At 48.6% G+C, this 15337-nt stretch overlaps 1 protein-coding gene across 8 annotated transcripts in view; it reads right to left on the bottom strand.

The window, feature by feature from the left end:
• Positions 1-15337, bottom strand: part of ST3GAL3 (ST3 beta-galactoside alpha-2,3-sialyltransferase 3) — a 193999-nt gene that overhangs the window by 23045 nt on the left and 155617 nt on the right. For all 8 annotated transcript variants that reach the window (XM_037149565.2, XM_037149562.2, XM_037149563.2 and 5 more), the window contains 2 exons: positions 3292-3386; positions 191-254 (listed from right to left, as the gene is read on the bottom strand). In XM_037149565.2, coding sequence (XP_037005460.1) covers positions 191-254; positions 3292-3386 — 159 coding nt within the window. The remainder of the gene's footprint in view (positions 1-190; positions 255-3291; positions 3387-15337) is intronic.

Here is a 15337-nt window from a genome sequence, read left to right on the forward strand (position 1 = left end):
CTTAAAGCCCATGGGTGCAAGCCCAGCTAGATGCCCCACTTCTCTGCTCGCCCACCACAGCGTGTGCACTGTGTGCGCGTGTGGACATGGTGAAGAATTTCCTGGTGTCCAGGAAAGGTCAGGTGGGCCTCAACGCCTCTCCCTGTGCCAGGCAGCAGAGAGGCAGGAGGCTGGGCAGCAAGGAGCCTACCTGTCCAAGGCAGGTGTCAGGCGGTACTCTTTGGTGACTGACAAGATGGCTTTGATCAGATTGTCTGTGGATAGAGGAGGGAGGTTACTGTTAGAAGGTCACTCAAGTTCTTAGAAATGTTTCCCAGTGAGCCAGTGTGAAGGCATATGTTCCTGGGGCCTGGGTGGAAGTGGGGAGAGGGAGCTCTGGGCATAAGGCCAGCCAGGCTGCTGGCTTAACCTTCTCCCTGAAAAAGGAGATGGGGGCAGAACAGGCAGGTACACTTAGCTCTGCCTGGAGCCAGCTCCCCAGCCAGTCCTTGGTAGTCTCGTTTGGCTTTGGGGGCCCTGCAGTCAGGCCTGGGGCTTGGCCAGAATGGGAGCACCTGCTCGGAGACAGAGACCACATCGTGCACATCTCTGTGCCCCTGCTGAGCAGACACCAGGGAGCCAATGAGGAGACAAGCAGTGATGAAGACCAGAGTGGTCCCAACCAGCTCCCCCAGCCAGGCCACTCTGCCTCACTTCTGATAGTCTTTCCCTCACCTCCTCCTTTGAATACTGCCTATCTCTAATCCTGCTTTTGCCAGGCTGTGCCTACCTCCTTACCTCTGCAAGCCTACAGCCTGGCATTTGCCTACATGTACTCCCCTGAGGCCGCCCTCACCAGGGGCCCCTGACCTCTGTGCTCTCAGATCCCGTGCCCACTAGTTGGACTGCATTCTCCTTGGCCCCTCTCTGGCTTCTGCAACAACTGCTCTCCTTTCAAATTCTGGTATAATGAGAAGATTATAATATAATGTATGATAATATTGGTTTTAGAGTTAAATCCTGGCTTTGCTTCTTAAGACCTTGGATCAATCACTTATTTTCTTAGTGTTTTAAGTTTCCTTATCTTTCAAATGAAAATCGTAATTTCTACTCTGTGGAGTTGTTAGAAAGATAAACACAAAATGTATATAAAGATTTACATATAAAGTAAGTAAATCAGTACAACCACAGTGGAGAGCATCTTATTTTAGCAAGTAAAGACACAGACGAGCCCACTCCTCGGTGGGCAGCATCAAACTCTCACGCATTTGTTTGAGGAGGACTTGCACAGGAATGCTTACTGCAGAACCGCCTGTAATAGCAAAACACTGGAGGCAATGTAGATGTCCACAAAAGAAAACAGATTAGATGTGCTATGTTGACTACTACAGAGCAATAGAAAAAAAATTGATGACCTAGAGCTACATGTATCAGGACTGATAAATCTGAAAATCAAAGCAAAAATATCAATTTGAAAGACACACAGATATTACTATTTGCAAAGTTTAGATATATGTAAAAATGCCATATATTTAATAAATATATACATATGTGGTAGAAACATAAACTGGCATTGGAATGGTGGCTCCAAAACCAAGATAAAGGTCTCCTGGGGAAGGAGGGGAAAGGAGTAGGAAGGGCCACACAGAGCTTTAATTCTATCTCACATTTTATTTCTTAGGCTGAGTAGAGAGTAAATAGATGCTCATTAAACTAGTTTTTATACTTTTTTTATATGTCTAAAATATTTCATGTTAAAAAAGAATGCCCCCAAATTAAAAATAGCCTCGTAATTTTTTAAAAGATGGGATGAGTAACAGTGTCAGATGTATCTGCAAGGTCAAGGCAAGGACTGGGAAGTATCCTCTGCATCTCACGGGGACACTGCCACTTCCCTGGGGTGGCCGAGGACAAGCCATTCGTCAGGAGTAAATGGTGAGAAAGGAGAGACAGCAGACAGCTAATCTTTCCAGAAGCTGAATGAGAATAGGTAAGGAAACCAATCTTTAAGGAGTGTTCTACCCTAAGTGTCTTCAGATATCCTTTATGGTGGGCTTCAGGGAAGACCGTAGGCACCCTCCTTTTTCTCACCTTCCATTTCGCCTCTGAGGAAAAGCATATTGCCACTAAGTGGCCAAGGTAAAGGATACAGATTGGGTTTTTGTTTTCTAGATGGGGAACCTTAGCAGAAAGGGGATCAACTTCCAGGTGTTCTCTTCTTGCTGGCTGATGTACTGGCTCTGTACTGGCCTTTCCTGGCCTTTGCAGCTTAGTAGAATCAGAGTGCTGAGTGAGAATTTAGGAGAAAAGAGTAGACTGCTTGCCTGTCTGCACTGAGGAAAAAGGAGTTCTTCACGTGCTTCAACCCAATCTACTAGATCTGCCCTTGGAGGTTTGAGGTCAAACCTTCTGTCTTTTTGCTGGCCACTGTCTCCTTTTCATGGAGAGGTGGCCTGGCTGAGCAGAGGGGTCAGGTACTCTGGGGTCTCCTGGTCACATGATGGTACCCCTTTAACAGTTATTTAATTCTGACTACAATCTAACAATTTCCTCCATTTAACTGATGAAGAAACTAAAGCACAGACAGGTTAAGTAACTTGTTCAAGGTCACAGCTAGTAAAAAGATAGTACTGGGATCTGACCCTTCTGTGCCTGACCCTAAAGCTCATAGTTTACCATGCCACGAAACAGAACAGGCACCTGACAAAGAAACAGAACTTGTTAAACTATCAGGGACAGGAAAGTCGTAAGGTAGGATGCGCCTGCATGAGTGAGGTCCCTCAGGCAACGGAAGCAGACACTTCCGTAAGTATGGGGGAAGGCTGGCTTTGTACAGGGAAGGAGAGGCCTGGAGGTGAGGGACAGCAGGAGGGGGTGATGGAGGAGTCACAGGCACTCGTGGGCGACGGCCTCTACTTTCTTCAGGATTTCATACTCAGTCCTCCAGCACTGACATCTCTGGCTCCCTTTGTCCTGTGATCTCACAGCACTGTGTTCTAGCCACATCAGATCGCTCACTGTCCTGCACTCTAAATGTCTGTCTCCACTAGACTCGGGGGACAGGGACGGTGACGGTCTACTCTACTGTTGTGTACCTAGTCCCCACAAGATGGTGGGCTCTGAGTGAATATTCCATTAAAGAAATGAGAAAAAAAGACAGGAAGGGGAAGAGAACATAAAGCACTGCTGGGAGTGGGGGAGGGGTGGATCCCAGCACGGCACTCCTGAGGGTACAGCCCTGTCCTGACGTACAGGGAGACAGTCTAGAAGACAGGAAGTTACAGGTAGAGAGAGTCAGGGTTCCCAACATACCTTGACCTTTGATCCCAAAAGGCGGCACAAATTCGCGGATCCTAGCCCACTTGCGGAAAGAGTCGTCCAGGAACATGGGTGCTGGCTTGGAGAACCTGGAATACAACAGGGCTGTTGAGGGTCCCCAGATGCGATAGGTGGGAGTGCTGGCTGGCTCTTCCAGTACTGAGCACTGGCTGGAGTGCTGGAGTACTTTGGTCCAGCTGTCTCGATTGGCTGTGCTGGAAGCCACCTTCCATGTTCCAGCCTACCCTTCCTACCCCAGCCTGTCACTGGGTAGCTGCTGCGTGGGGTTGGATAGACCTTGTTCAGCAGAGCCTGAGTTTAAAGGAGCAGGCCCAGCCGGTCCTCATGTGGCCAGATACATGAGTGGAGAGGCAAGACCTGTGAATCAAGGATCAACATTTTCGAGCTGGAAACTCTGGCAGGTTATCCAGGCACGCATCCATCAAATAGTCCCTGCTGCCTCCACTGTTCCTGCAACGCGGGAACACAGAGATGAGAGACACTGTCCAGTGGAGCAAAAAAATAACCCCAAAACAGCTAGTGCAGGCACCCAGAATTCGGGAGAGAATCCTGAGAGAGTGGACCGGCCAGGGTGAGGAGGACAGAGCATTGATGATGAGGGGCAAAGCAGGTGCAGAGCCACAGGAGACAGAGGTCTGGAAGAGAAGGGAAAAACTGCAGTACCTGGAGGCTGGGAGGCAGGGCAGAGGGAGGCTTCAGAGAGACATGCAGGAGCCTAAGAACATCTCCTGGCAGAGAGAAGAACAGAAAGAATGCAGAGCTCTTTGGGAGCTGAGGGACTGGTGCAGAGTTTAGGAGAAGGGATAATCTTGGCCTAGAGGAGAGATGGGTAGGGAAAGAGAAGAGAAAGAAGGAAGGGTGAAGTGATGCTGAGCCGAGGAGAAAGGAAAAGGCAAGTTTCTCTTTTCCTGAGAAAGCCGAAGAGTGAGCAGGGCAGGGTGCAGGCCTGGGGAGGCCAGGACAAAGTCACGCAGGACGCAGAGGGGAGTGGGGGGAGGGTGAACAGGTACAGGAGGAACCAAGCGCTACAGAGATGCTTGGACGCAGGACTTCACATGGAGCCCAGCACCCTGGAAGGCAGCCGGCACCTGGCCACCCGCTGCGCACTGAAGCGAGTTGCTGTGGGGTCTGCTTAGGGCCTTCATGCCAAGCAGGGAAGTGCCAGGGCCTCGGCCTTGGGTGGCTCTGTCTCTTTATTTCTAACTCAGCTGAATCAGCCACTGGAAAACTGAAGACCAGACAGAGAGGCCTTCTAAGCCCAGAAGCTGGAACTTTCCCCCTAGTGTTCTCTAACTCAAGTCTACATTTCTCATTCCCATCACCGCTAACACCAGTGTAATCTCCACACCCAGGAGACATTCTATCAGTAATCACTTGGTGGTCTAATGTTATAAGAGGTTTTGATGTGAACTTCAAAGAGGCAGCAAACTGTCAATCCTGTGCCCTCCCCACCACTGGCTGCTAGAAGAAGCTGCCACACTTGCTGGCATGGCGAGGCCGCTCCTGCGCAGCAGTTTCTCTTTGGACTTCCCGGTCAGCACGCTTCCCTTCTGGGCCCAAGGGCCACGCACGTTTCCTGTACCTGGTACATGGGACCTAAGTGAATTAATACGTTTGGTGCTACACTCGAGGCACTGAGACTCCTGTCCACAGTCCACGTGCAACAGGGAAGGAAGCAAGGTCCCCAGAAAAGCCGGCAGCAAGAGTCTCTCCTTCTGTTGGGGCTGAGCTTATAAAACTTTTACAAAGTTTGCCCTGGCTGGTGTAGCTCCGTGGATTGAGCACGGGCCTGTGAAGCAAAGGGTCACTGGTTCGATTCCCAGTCAGGGCACATGCCTGGGTTGTAGGCCAGGTCCCCAATAGGGGACACGTGAGAGGCAACCATACATTGATGTTTCTTTCCCACTCCTTCTCCTTCCAGTCCCCTCTCTCTAAAAATAAATAAATAAAATATTTTTTTTAAAAAAAACCTTTTACAAAGTTTCTCAGTCAGGCTTGGACAGGATTTTATCTGTTTCCAATATGTATTGGATGTCATGTGCTAATGAAATCTCCTAATATCTAGTGAAACAGCCTCAACATATTTTCCCCTTTTCCTCTCTCTTTCCTGCTTTTTTGAGCTGATTAGAAAATTCACTATGCTAATATCTACTTAAAAAACAACCTTATTTTTTATGTTGCTTATATGTTAATTTTGGAGAAAAATACAAATAGGTGTACAAAATCAACAAAAAATACCCATAATCCTATAACACAGCAAACAGTTAGCCTTTTGGTATATATCTGTACTGACTTTCCTTTTCCCGTATTATTTTTTAGACAGCTCCACAGACTATTTTTTCACTTTATAGTTTCATGAAAACATCGCTGTGCAAATGGACACAACTTTCTCCTAATTCACGACAGCTCAAATCACCATAAACTGCTGGTAATCTGACACAAATCAATGCCCCCAAATCAAAAGTACAAGGTTACACAACACCCTCCGCTGTCTATTTGCTTGGAAAATCCCTTAAGTCCAAACGCCTCTTCCTCTGGACAGTCTTGGACCGCGCCAGGCAGACTGTGCTCTTCCTCTAGTGTTTCCACCACATTTTGTTCAGCCCCCAGGAGGCGGCTCCGTGCCTGCAGAGCATTGGAAGCTGAGCCAGGGGCCATAAACAACAGGAAATGGGGTGGGGTGACGGTAGAGGCGGTGTGTGTGTTTGTGTTCATCTGCAGGTGGCCTGGGCAGAGCCTCATGCTGCACCTGGAATAGAATCCAGGGGCTTCTGACCAGACGAGGGTCAAGTTTGGAGGTATGGCCAGGGCAGAGGGGGCCCCTGAGGTACAAAATGACTGGTCAGACTAGTGGGGGTGCCCTACCTGCTTGCCCTGGCCTAGGGGATAGCAGGGCAGGGTGGGGCAGACTCTAGCAGACAGGCCCCAGCCCGCCAGCCCCGTGGAGAGCCCCAGCACGCCAGGCAGCCTCCTGGCTGATCCGAAATGGATCAGGTTTCAGCAGGGTGTGTGTGAATGCGTGAGAAGGGACATGAGAAGGAGGAGACGGAAGTGGCAACTGGGACCTGCCTTTCCCCCTTAGATCCTGAGCATAGTAGTAGTTTGGGGACTTGGGGCTCTAGGAAGGCACGAGAGGGTTGGCCTAAACCTGTGCCTCTCACACTGCAAGGCTGGGACCCCAGGACCCAAGAGGCTGACCTGCCCGTAGGCCTACAGACTCCGACCAGTTAGGAAGGGCCACCCAGGATGCTCTGAGAGGCTCTTCCAGTTCATTTAATGCTCAGTAGTATGCCTGAGGCACTGGGTAGAAGGTGAGTCCCTAACTCCGGCTAATCACCTAAACCATTTCCTAAGGCCCAGGAGGACATCAGCCTCTACCCGGAGAGATGACAGGGGCTTATTAGAAGGTGAGGAATAGTTGTGTGTGGGCGACAGCAGACTCAGAGTAAGGTCTTCACCCCAGCCCCACCAATGCACCTGAAAAAGGTGCCTCCAGATATGGGTTTGCTGCATTAGGGCAACACACAGCTTCGGCTCTGCATCTGTGCGAGTCTGATTGGGTGGCCAACCCTCTAGCCACTGTACCCCAGAGGCGTGAACAGCCCCAAGGGCCCAAGACACAAAGGGAAGGCAGAAACCAGTAGTGGGTCCTGAGACCAGGGGCCACAGCACATTAGCCTGTTAGATTCAGCCATGGCTCTTGGCCCCCCAAAAGTGAGACTGTCATCCAGTGGGGTGAAAGCCAAACCCTACAGATCCATCTTCCCAGGCCCTGCTCTGGGAAGTGGCGAGGTGGACAAAGCAGAGGGACACAGGTTTCTAGAATCCACCTGGTCCTGTTTGCGACCTTGCTGTGGCAGTCCCATCATAAACAGCCCTGCACAATAAGACTTTGGTACACGCCCAAGCAAGCCAGCAAAGTGAGCACTTTGTAAATGCTGTGTCAAGCTTACGCTTTGCTGCCATTCCCCCTGCCAACCACCTGAATGAGTCCCATGGGAGAGAAGGGGGAGTGTGAGGAGAAAGGATGGTAGATCTGATGGGCAGGTGGACATATGTCCAGGGGAAAGCAGCCCAGAGGTGAAGAAGACAAACAGCAGGTACCACCCACATGTACTATTCCAAGCATGAGCACGAAGCTCCTGCCCAGTCCAAAACCTACCTGCCTGCCTACTCAGTGCCAGGTCCTGTGCTAGGGCTGGCTGGGGACCTAAAGGTAAATTAGCCTTGGTCTTTCCCTTAAAGGGCTAATAGTAGACATAGGTAAACAAATAATCATAAAACAATACGTCTGCACATCCTATATTTTGGAATAGGTAAGGATACAAAGGTCTTTTTAGATCAACTTAGGGTTATAGGAAAATCTGGAAGGAGATGATGACAAGACAGAGCTGAGCCTTGAAAGGAAAGTAAATGTGAGCCTGGTGGATAATGCTGAGAAGGCTACTCAAGGACAAGGGAAGTGTAGGCAAAAGCACAAGAGAGGAGAACCTTCCCGTCAGGATAAGGAAAGAGACTGCCGAGGCTGGGCAGAGTGAAGCACACCGGCCTGGGGCACAGGAGCGCTGGCCTGGTACCCCCTCCCGATGACTCTTCCCTCTAGTCCCACCCAGGCAGGTGGAGCAATGTGTGAAGAAGGAATGAGTGGGCAAGTACGTTCTCACTCTGAGTGGGTATAAATAAGGCAGATGAGGTGCAAACTGCACAGCGGGAAAAGGCCAGGGCAGGGCGTGCATTGGGACTGCCGGGTTGGCCTGGTGCCCTGAGGCTGTGTCAGGACCAATCTCAAGCTGGGTCATCGCTTAACCAGTGATGATCTGAGTACTTGGGGCACTCAGCTCATGCTCTTTCTTGTCAACACACCGCAGTGTAAGCACTTCCTTCTCTTGTAAGTACTTCCTACTTTTCATTCCATACTGTCCCAGCTGGGCTGACCCTACTGTGACTCCTGGGATAAGCATATGTCCCAGGCTGGCCAATCAAGAGACTGTATTTTGCTGTGTATAATGCGTACTTTTTCACCCAAATTTTTGAGGGAAAATAGGGATGCACATTATACATGGGTAGTACTAATTCCATAGCTATATAAATGTTTTTAATTCTTTCATTTAGGCTTATGTGTTGAAAGTGTCCATATGCAAAATAATACCCTGGAATATGGTGATTGCTTTTGTTTCTAAATATAAATAAATACAAAACTGAATTAAAAAATTAAAATAAAAGATTCTTTCCCCGAAAGTCTGGGCCAAAAAAGCATGGGTGTGTGCTATACATGGCAAAATATAGTACTTTGGCCCTCGAAACCATGGTAACTGCCTCAACAATGGGCACCTGACCCAAGCGGGACAAATCAAATCCTCTTCTGAGATTTAGTATCTGGGCAATGGGGGATGTGCGCAGCTCTCATTTTCCTGAGATAGTGAGCTGCAAAGACCATACAAGCCTAGAACTAGGCTTGTGCAACCTGCAGTCCACAGTCCAGCTGCCTGTTTCATAAAGTTTTATTAGAGCACAACCATTCATTTATTTACCTAATGTCCATGGCTACTTTAATGCTATCACAGCACAGTGGAGTAGTTCTGACAGAGGATATATGGCCTGCAAAAGCTGAAAATATCCACTCTCTGGACCTGTAAAGAGAAAACTGGCTCAGCCCAGGCCTAGAATGGCTGGAGCCATCTTCTGTGGGTACGCAGAGGAAATGTCTGTGGAAGAGTGAAACCCAGAGAAAAGCCAGGCCAAGGTATGGGGGGAAAGACACTGAGCTCTGGATTCAGGTGGGCCTAGAGACAGGTTAGCCCTGAACCTAACAGTTTTCTAAGTCAATATGTTTTCTTTTTGCTTTTGCTTGAATTAGTTTGATATGGGTTTCCACCAACTGCAACTGCTACCAGAGGATCACGTTTCGGCTTAGTCCGGTTCACGAGGACCCTGTGATTTGCCTCCTGTGCCACCTCAGGTGCCCCCTTCCCCTCCCCAGCCATATTTAACCGCTGCAGATTCTGGGCTCTGCCAGGCTCCTTAACACCTCCATGCCTTTATGCTCGCTGTTCCCTTTGCCTGGAGTTCTCTTCCCCTTCTCATTTTCACACTCCATTTCTGCCCATTCTCCCAAGGACCCCAGCTTTTCTACCTCAACAGGTTGGAGTCTTCCCTGAGTCACACAGGGCTCACCAAGTCCTCTGCGGTTTCTCAGCTCCCCTCTGCCCACTCTGTCCTCAAATCACCACAGACAGGCCTAATCAGCTGTCTCCTCCACTGGTTCACAGCCAAGCACACAGCGCGTGCTCAGTAAATGCCAGCTGGCTAGAAGAGGGAGGAGCAGCTCAGAGGGACAGGCTCCACAGTGTGGCCAAATTTCTGCTCACCGTTAGAGGTCTGGGGCCGGGGGGCTGCCTTTGTGTGACTTTCTGTGACACTCTGATTTTTCTGCTCCAAAGGGCCAGGCTTCCAACGATGTACCTACTTTTTCAGAGCAAACCCCATCCAGGTCGGAAATACTGCCAGATACTGCCCCACTGCCTGCTTAGGGACTGTGGCCCCATGTGTCCAGACAGGCTGGAGCCACACACATGACATGTATGACAGGCAGGGGGGCCTGTGCTGAAGGAGGAGTGGAGAGGCTGAGACGGAGGGCCTCGAGGGGGCAGCTCCCGGGCTCCTGTTGACAGGGCTCCCACCAACTGCTGACAGCCTGCACCTACTGTGAACAAAGGAGGGAGGGAAGGAGCCCAAACTTCCTAGGAAGGGGAGGGATGTGCGGGGAGGTGGAGGAGAGAACTATGAGCTGAGAAGCTGCTATGACAGGCAAGTATTCCTCCCCCAGTGACAACCTGGGCGATAGCTGGACTGTCTACAGAGACTGCACACCCCAAGGCCCAGGGACACAGTCCCATCCGTCCCCAATGCCCACCATCCGTCTCTCCAATGTGTGGTGAGCCCCAGCGTACCCCAGGCATGGTGCTTGGAAATATGACACTGAACAGCTCTGAGTCCCTGCCTTCACAGACAGTGGGCAAGGCAGCCGAGTACAGACACAGGCAATTGTGAAACCCAGGAGGTACTTACTCCACGACGGCAGCGACGGCAACAGCAGCCATCCGCAGTCACTAAGCTCTATGCCCTAGACGCTGTTCTAAGTGCTCTATGCACATGATCTTATATCACCCTCACAACGATCTCATGGAGCGGCACGATTTATATCCGTATTTTTACTTATCGCATTGCTTTTGGGAATACATGAAAGTCGCTGAACCCTTGGGGAAGCATACTGTCCAGGGTAGAGAGAGAACAGAAGTGGACTGCATGGGGTGGAGGAGGAAGAGAAGTGAGAAAGTGTTCAAGAGAGATCAGACACTTTCTAAAGAAACTTGCTAGTGAAGCAAAGGATGAAGCAGAGTGGTAGCTGGAGAGTGGAATGGGAGGGGGAGAACTGAGCATGTCTGTATTTGGGTGGGAAGGACACAAGCAGAAAGGGGGAAGAGTGCAAGAGACAGAGGTAACAGCAGAGAGAGGCCCCCCAGGAGGGGAAGGTGACAGGATCCAGCGCATAAGAGGAGGGATACAGAACGCAGGATACTTTTTTCCTGGAAAAAGAGGGAGGATGTAAAGATGGCTACTCTGATAGGTGTGTTTGGAGACAGAAGGAACCCGAGAGAATGCGCTCCAGACTGGCTCTTTTCTCTGGGAAGTCTCTGGGGTTAAAGACTTGTGAAAGTGCGGACTGCAGAAACTTACGAACGGTAAAAGTTTGCAAGGTCACCATGCTAAGTCAGCTAGGGGCAAGGACTGCGGTGCAGTGCTGAGCCCTCGGCAGAGGCTGGAGACCATGAAGCCCCAGGGGGCCAACACATTTGTGTGTCTGTTCACAGTTCAGCAGCCCGGAAGCAGAAAGGTGACCAGGTAAGTTTCACCATTTGGGCATCACTGCATGAGGTTAGCTCAAGGACAGGATGTGATGGAAACTGGAGGAAATGGTAAGAATACCAACGATGCAGATGACCACTGTGTAGGGTGGCGGTTCTGGCTGCGATGGCAAGGGAGGCAAGGCCAGGCTAATGCAGTTGATCAAGCAAAACCTAGGAGTCATTCCTTTCTTTTTCAGTCCTATTTGCCTGGGATCATCACATTCTACGAAGAGGAACACCTACTTCACAAATAAACCAACTGGAGTTATTCTTGACTCATCTCTTTTTCTTGGCTGCCTCTCATCCAATTCATCAGCAAATTCTGTTAATCTCTAAATATATTCTAAATCCATCCAATTATCTTTATTCCCATTGCTACGACCCAGGTCCAAATCATCACCTCTTGACTAAGGCAGTGTTCAGTGACCAGCTTCTACTCTTGCCCCTCATCCATTCTCTAGAAAAGCCAGAATGATACTTTTAAACTAGCAACCAGGTTGTGCCATTGCTCTGCTTAAAACCTCCCCACTGCCCTCTGAATACAATGGAGCCACAGGTTACATGGCTCACCCTCACCTACTGCTCACTTCATTTCAGGTCCTCCCCCTTACTCACTCTGCTACGCTAGGGTAGACTTCTGTCCAGCCCTTGAATACAAAACACTTTTTTTTTTGCATCTAGAACCTTCTAGAGCACTTCTGGATCTTTCCAAAACTGGCTTTGTTTTTATTCAGGTCTCTCTTCAAATGTCACCTCCTTGGAAAGGTCTTCTCTGACTCCTGTGTTGAAAGTGGGTTTCTTTCTCCTGACACGATCACTCCTGTTATTTCTTCATAAACATTTAGTGCTATTTAAAATAATCTTGTTCACTTACTTGGTCTCTCTCATGTGTACTAGTTTATTATAACATGGAGCATGTAAGCTCTGTGTAAATACGGACCTGTCTAATTCGTTCACTGCCATATCCCTCAGAACCCAGAACTGTGCGGAATACCTGCTAAGTGGGACCAGAGGTCTGCCTTCCACCAAGTCTGTAGACCACCTGCATCTATTCCACTTCCTCCTCCTTCCCTCTTGACAAAACCAAGACGTCTCCATTCTTTTATCAAAGATCAGCCTTTCCACATGTGCAATGCCTTCCTGTCTCAATCAGACTAAAGCATGGAGTCTTTACAATGCCTACAAGGCCACCCATGAACCTGACACCCCGCTTCCCCATTTCTTCTTTAATTTCATCTTCCGCCACTCTCCCCCTGCTCACTGTATCATATCCATGCTTATTCCTGCCTTAGGGCCTTTACTTGAGCTGTTTCCTCTGACTAGAACATTTTTTTTCCTCCAGATATTCATTTGGCTTACTCACTCACCTCCTTCTGGTCTTTATTCAGGCTTCGCCTTTCTTATAAGGTGAACTCTGGCCATCCTGTGTAATCCTGCAACCTGCTCCAATCACTTGACCATGCTTTCTTTTTTCCCAAATATTAGCTGGCTTTAATTTACTAAATAGTTTACTTATTAGTTGTTTATTGTCTGTGTTTCCCTGTTAGAGTATAAGCTTCATAAAGGTGGGATGTTGAGATGAGGGCATCTCTAAAAAGTGACGGAACACATAAGCTATCTTTAGCCCCTTTTATACCGACGGTCTCACTTTCCCCACTGGACTCTGTGTATTAGCTGCTGGAAAAATTTACTACAGTGTCTCTCTGAGAAATAATTTCCCACCTACAATATGTTGCTGGTTTGGGAAGACTATACCATAGACACTTCACTTTAACTGCCTTTAATTGGATGTCTGAGAAACAAAAAAGATGTTTTCAATAGTTTACATTCAATATTGTTTTGTATCGGTTTCCGGTATACAGCATGCTGGTTAGACAATCATGTACTTTATAATGTGTCCCCCCTGATATTCCCAGTACCCACCTGACACCATACACAGTTATTATAATGTTATTGACTGTATTCCTATGCTGTACTTTACATCCCCATGATTATTTTGTAACTGCCAATCTGTACTTTCAGTCCCTTCACCTTTTTCATCCTGTTCCCCAAGCCCACACCCCTCTGACAGCCATCAGTCTGCTTTCTGCATCTATGAGTCTGTTTCTGTTTTGTTCATTTATATCATTCTTAAGATTTCACATGTAAGTGAAATCATATGGCATTTGTCTCTCTCTGACTTATTTCACTTAGTATAATACCTTCCACGTCCATCCATGTTGTTACAAATGGTTAAGATTTCATTCCTTTTTATGGCCAAGTAATATTCCCCAATGGTCAATTCCTACTGACCTCTTAGTAGAGTGACTACACAACATTCTGATTTGCCTGGGATGATCTTGCTTTGTGTCTTACCCTTTCACTCTCAGAAGTGTCCCAGTTTGGACAATAACATAGGGTCACCTTACCTAGCAACAACATATTACAGAATTAATCACTCCTCTTGAAATACTTTCTCAGTTTGGTTTCCAGAGTGCCACATTTTCCTGATCTTCCTGCCGCCGTGCGGGCATTCCTCCTTTTCACTCCCCTTTGCGCTCCTGCCACACTAAACGCAGGTACGCCCTAGGACTCAGGCCTTGCTACTCTTCTCCGTCTGCGTTCACTCTTTTCCAGAGCCTGGACCTCTCCCCTGAATTCCCCTGCCTTCTCAGCATCTCCACTCGGATGTCTCAGAGGCATTTCAAACTTTGTACACTTAAACTTAAGTTCCTAATGCTCCCTCTGAAATCTGCTCTTCTTGTAGTCATTTCTCCTTCTTTGGACGTGACACCTTCATGCCTCTAGTTGCCTAGACTAAACACCTGAAGTCAGCCTACATTCTTCTTTCTCATACCTACGTCTGCGCTGTCACACCTGTTAGCCCCGCCTTCAGAATATACCCTGGACATGACAATTTCTCAGCACCTCCACTGCTTCCACTGGGGTCCGAGTCATGTCATCTCTCTCAGATTATTGCGGTCGCCTCCTATTGGACTCCCTGCCTCATAATAGCCTATTCTCCTCAAGGCAGCCAGAGTGATCCTTTAAAACCTGTTACTCCTCTGTTCAAAATCCTCTATCCTTATAGAGGATACCTACAATGTCCCTGTGCTCTAGACTCCTCTTGATTTTCTGACTTCATCTCTTACTACTTCCCAGCAACACGAGCTTCTTTTCTGTTTTTGGATCCTACTTCGGAGTTTTTGCTTTGGCTGTTTCCTCTGCCTGGAAGGCTCTTCCCCCAGGTATCGGTATGCTCTCTCCTAACTTCCTTCAGGTTTCGACTCAAATGTCCCCTTCCCCAGTCACCTTCCCTAACTTTTTTCTTTTTATTGCTTTTAAGAGAGAGGGGGAGGGAGAGAGAGCAACACTGATGCAAGAGAGAAGCATCGATTGGTTGCCTCCTGTACCCACCTGAACTGGGGATTGGTGCCCAGACTGGACATTGTACAAGTCTGGACCGGGGGTTGTATGCATCTGTGCCCAGGCTGGGAATCAACCCACAACCTAGGTATGTGCCTGGACCAGGAATCGAACCTGTAATGTTTCGGTTACAGCGTGACACTCCAACCACTGAGCCACACTGGCCGGGGCTTCCCTAACTTTCCATTCCCATTCCTGCTTTTTCTTTAACACTGCCCATGATCTACTGTACTTATACCTTTCACTTATATATCTGTTCATTTATATATTTGTCTTTGTTTATATATCTGCTTCCCCATTAGGATACAAGCTCCCTGGAGGCAGGGATGTTTGTCTGTTTTGCTCACAGCTGTACCTCCAACACAGAGCAGCACCTGACACAGCACGCACTCAATAAATATTTGTTGAATGAATGAAAAAAACACAGGGCCCATAATACCTCTTCCTCACAGATGAAATGAGATAAAGCATGGAAAGTTCATGGCTCACCATGTTGCTCAATAACTGTCAACTCCTTCCCTCCCCTCCCAGTTTTGGTATCAGCCATGCCCTCCCTCTCCCGCAGGGAGTGCCAGGTCGGAAGTAGGGTCGATGGCAGTAGCTGTCTCACGAATAACTGCTACAACCCCACCAGTACTCCCCCAGCCCGGGGCCAGGCTCAGCCCTGCTCCCAGACACTGATTTCTCTGGTTAGGCTTCACAGTGGC

The sequence above is a fragment of the Artibeus jamaicensis genome, unplaced genomic scaffold, assembly GCF_021234435.1.
Source record: "Artibeus jamaicensis isolate MK-2021 breed Jamaican fruit bat unplaced genomic scaffold, CSHL_Jam_final scaffold_847, whole genome shotgun sequence".
NCBI lineage: Eukaryota > Metazoa > Chordata > Mammalia > Chiroptera > Phyllostomidae > Artibeus > Artibeus jamaicensis.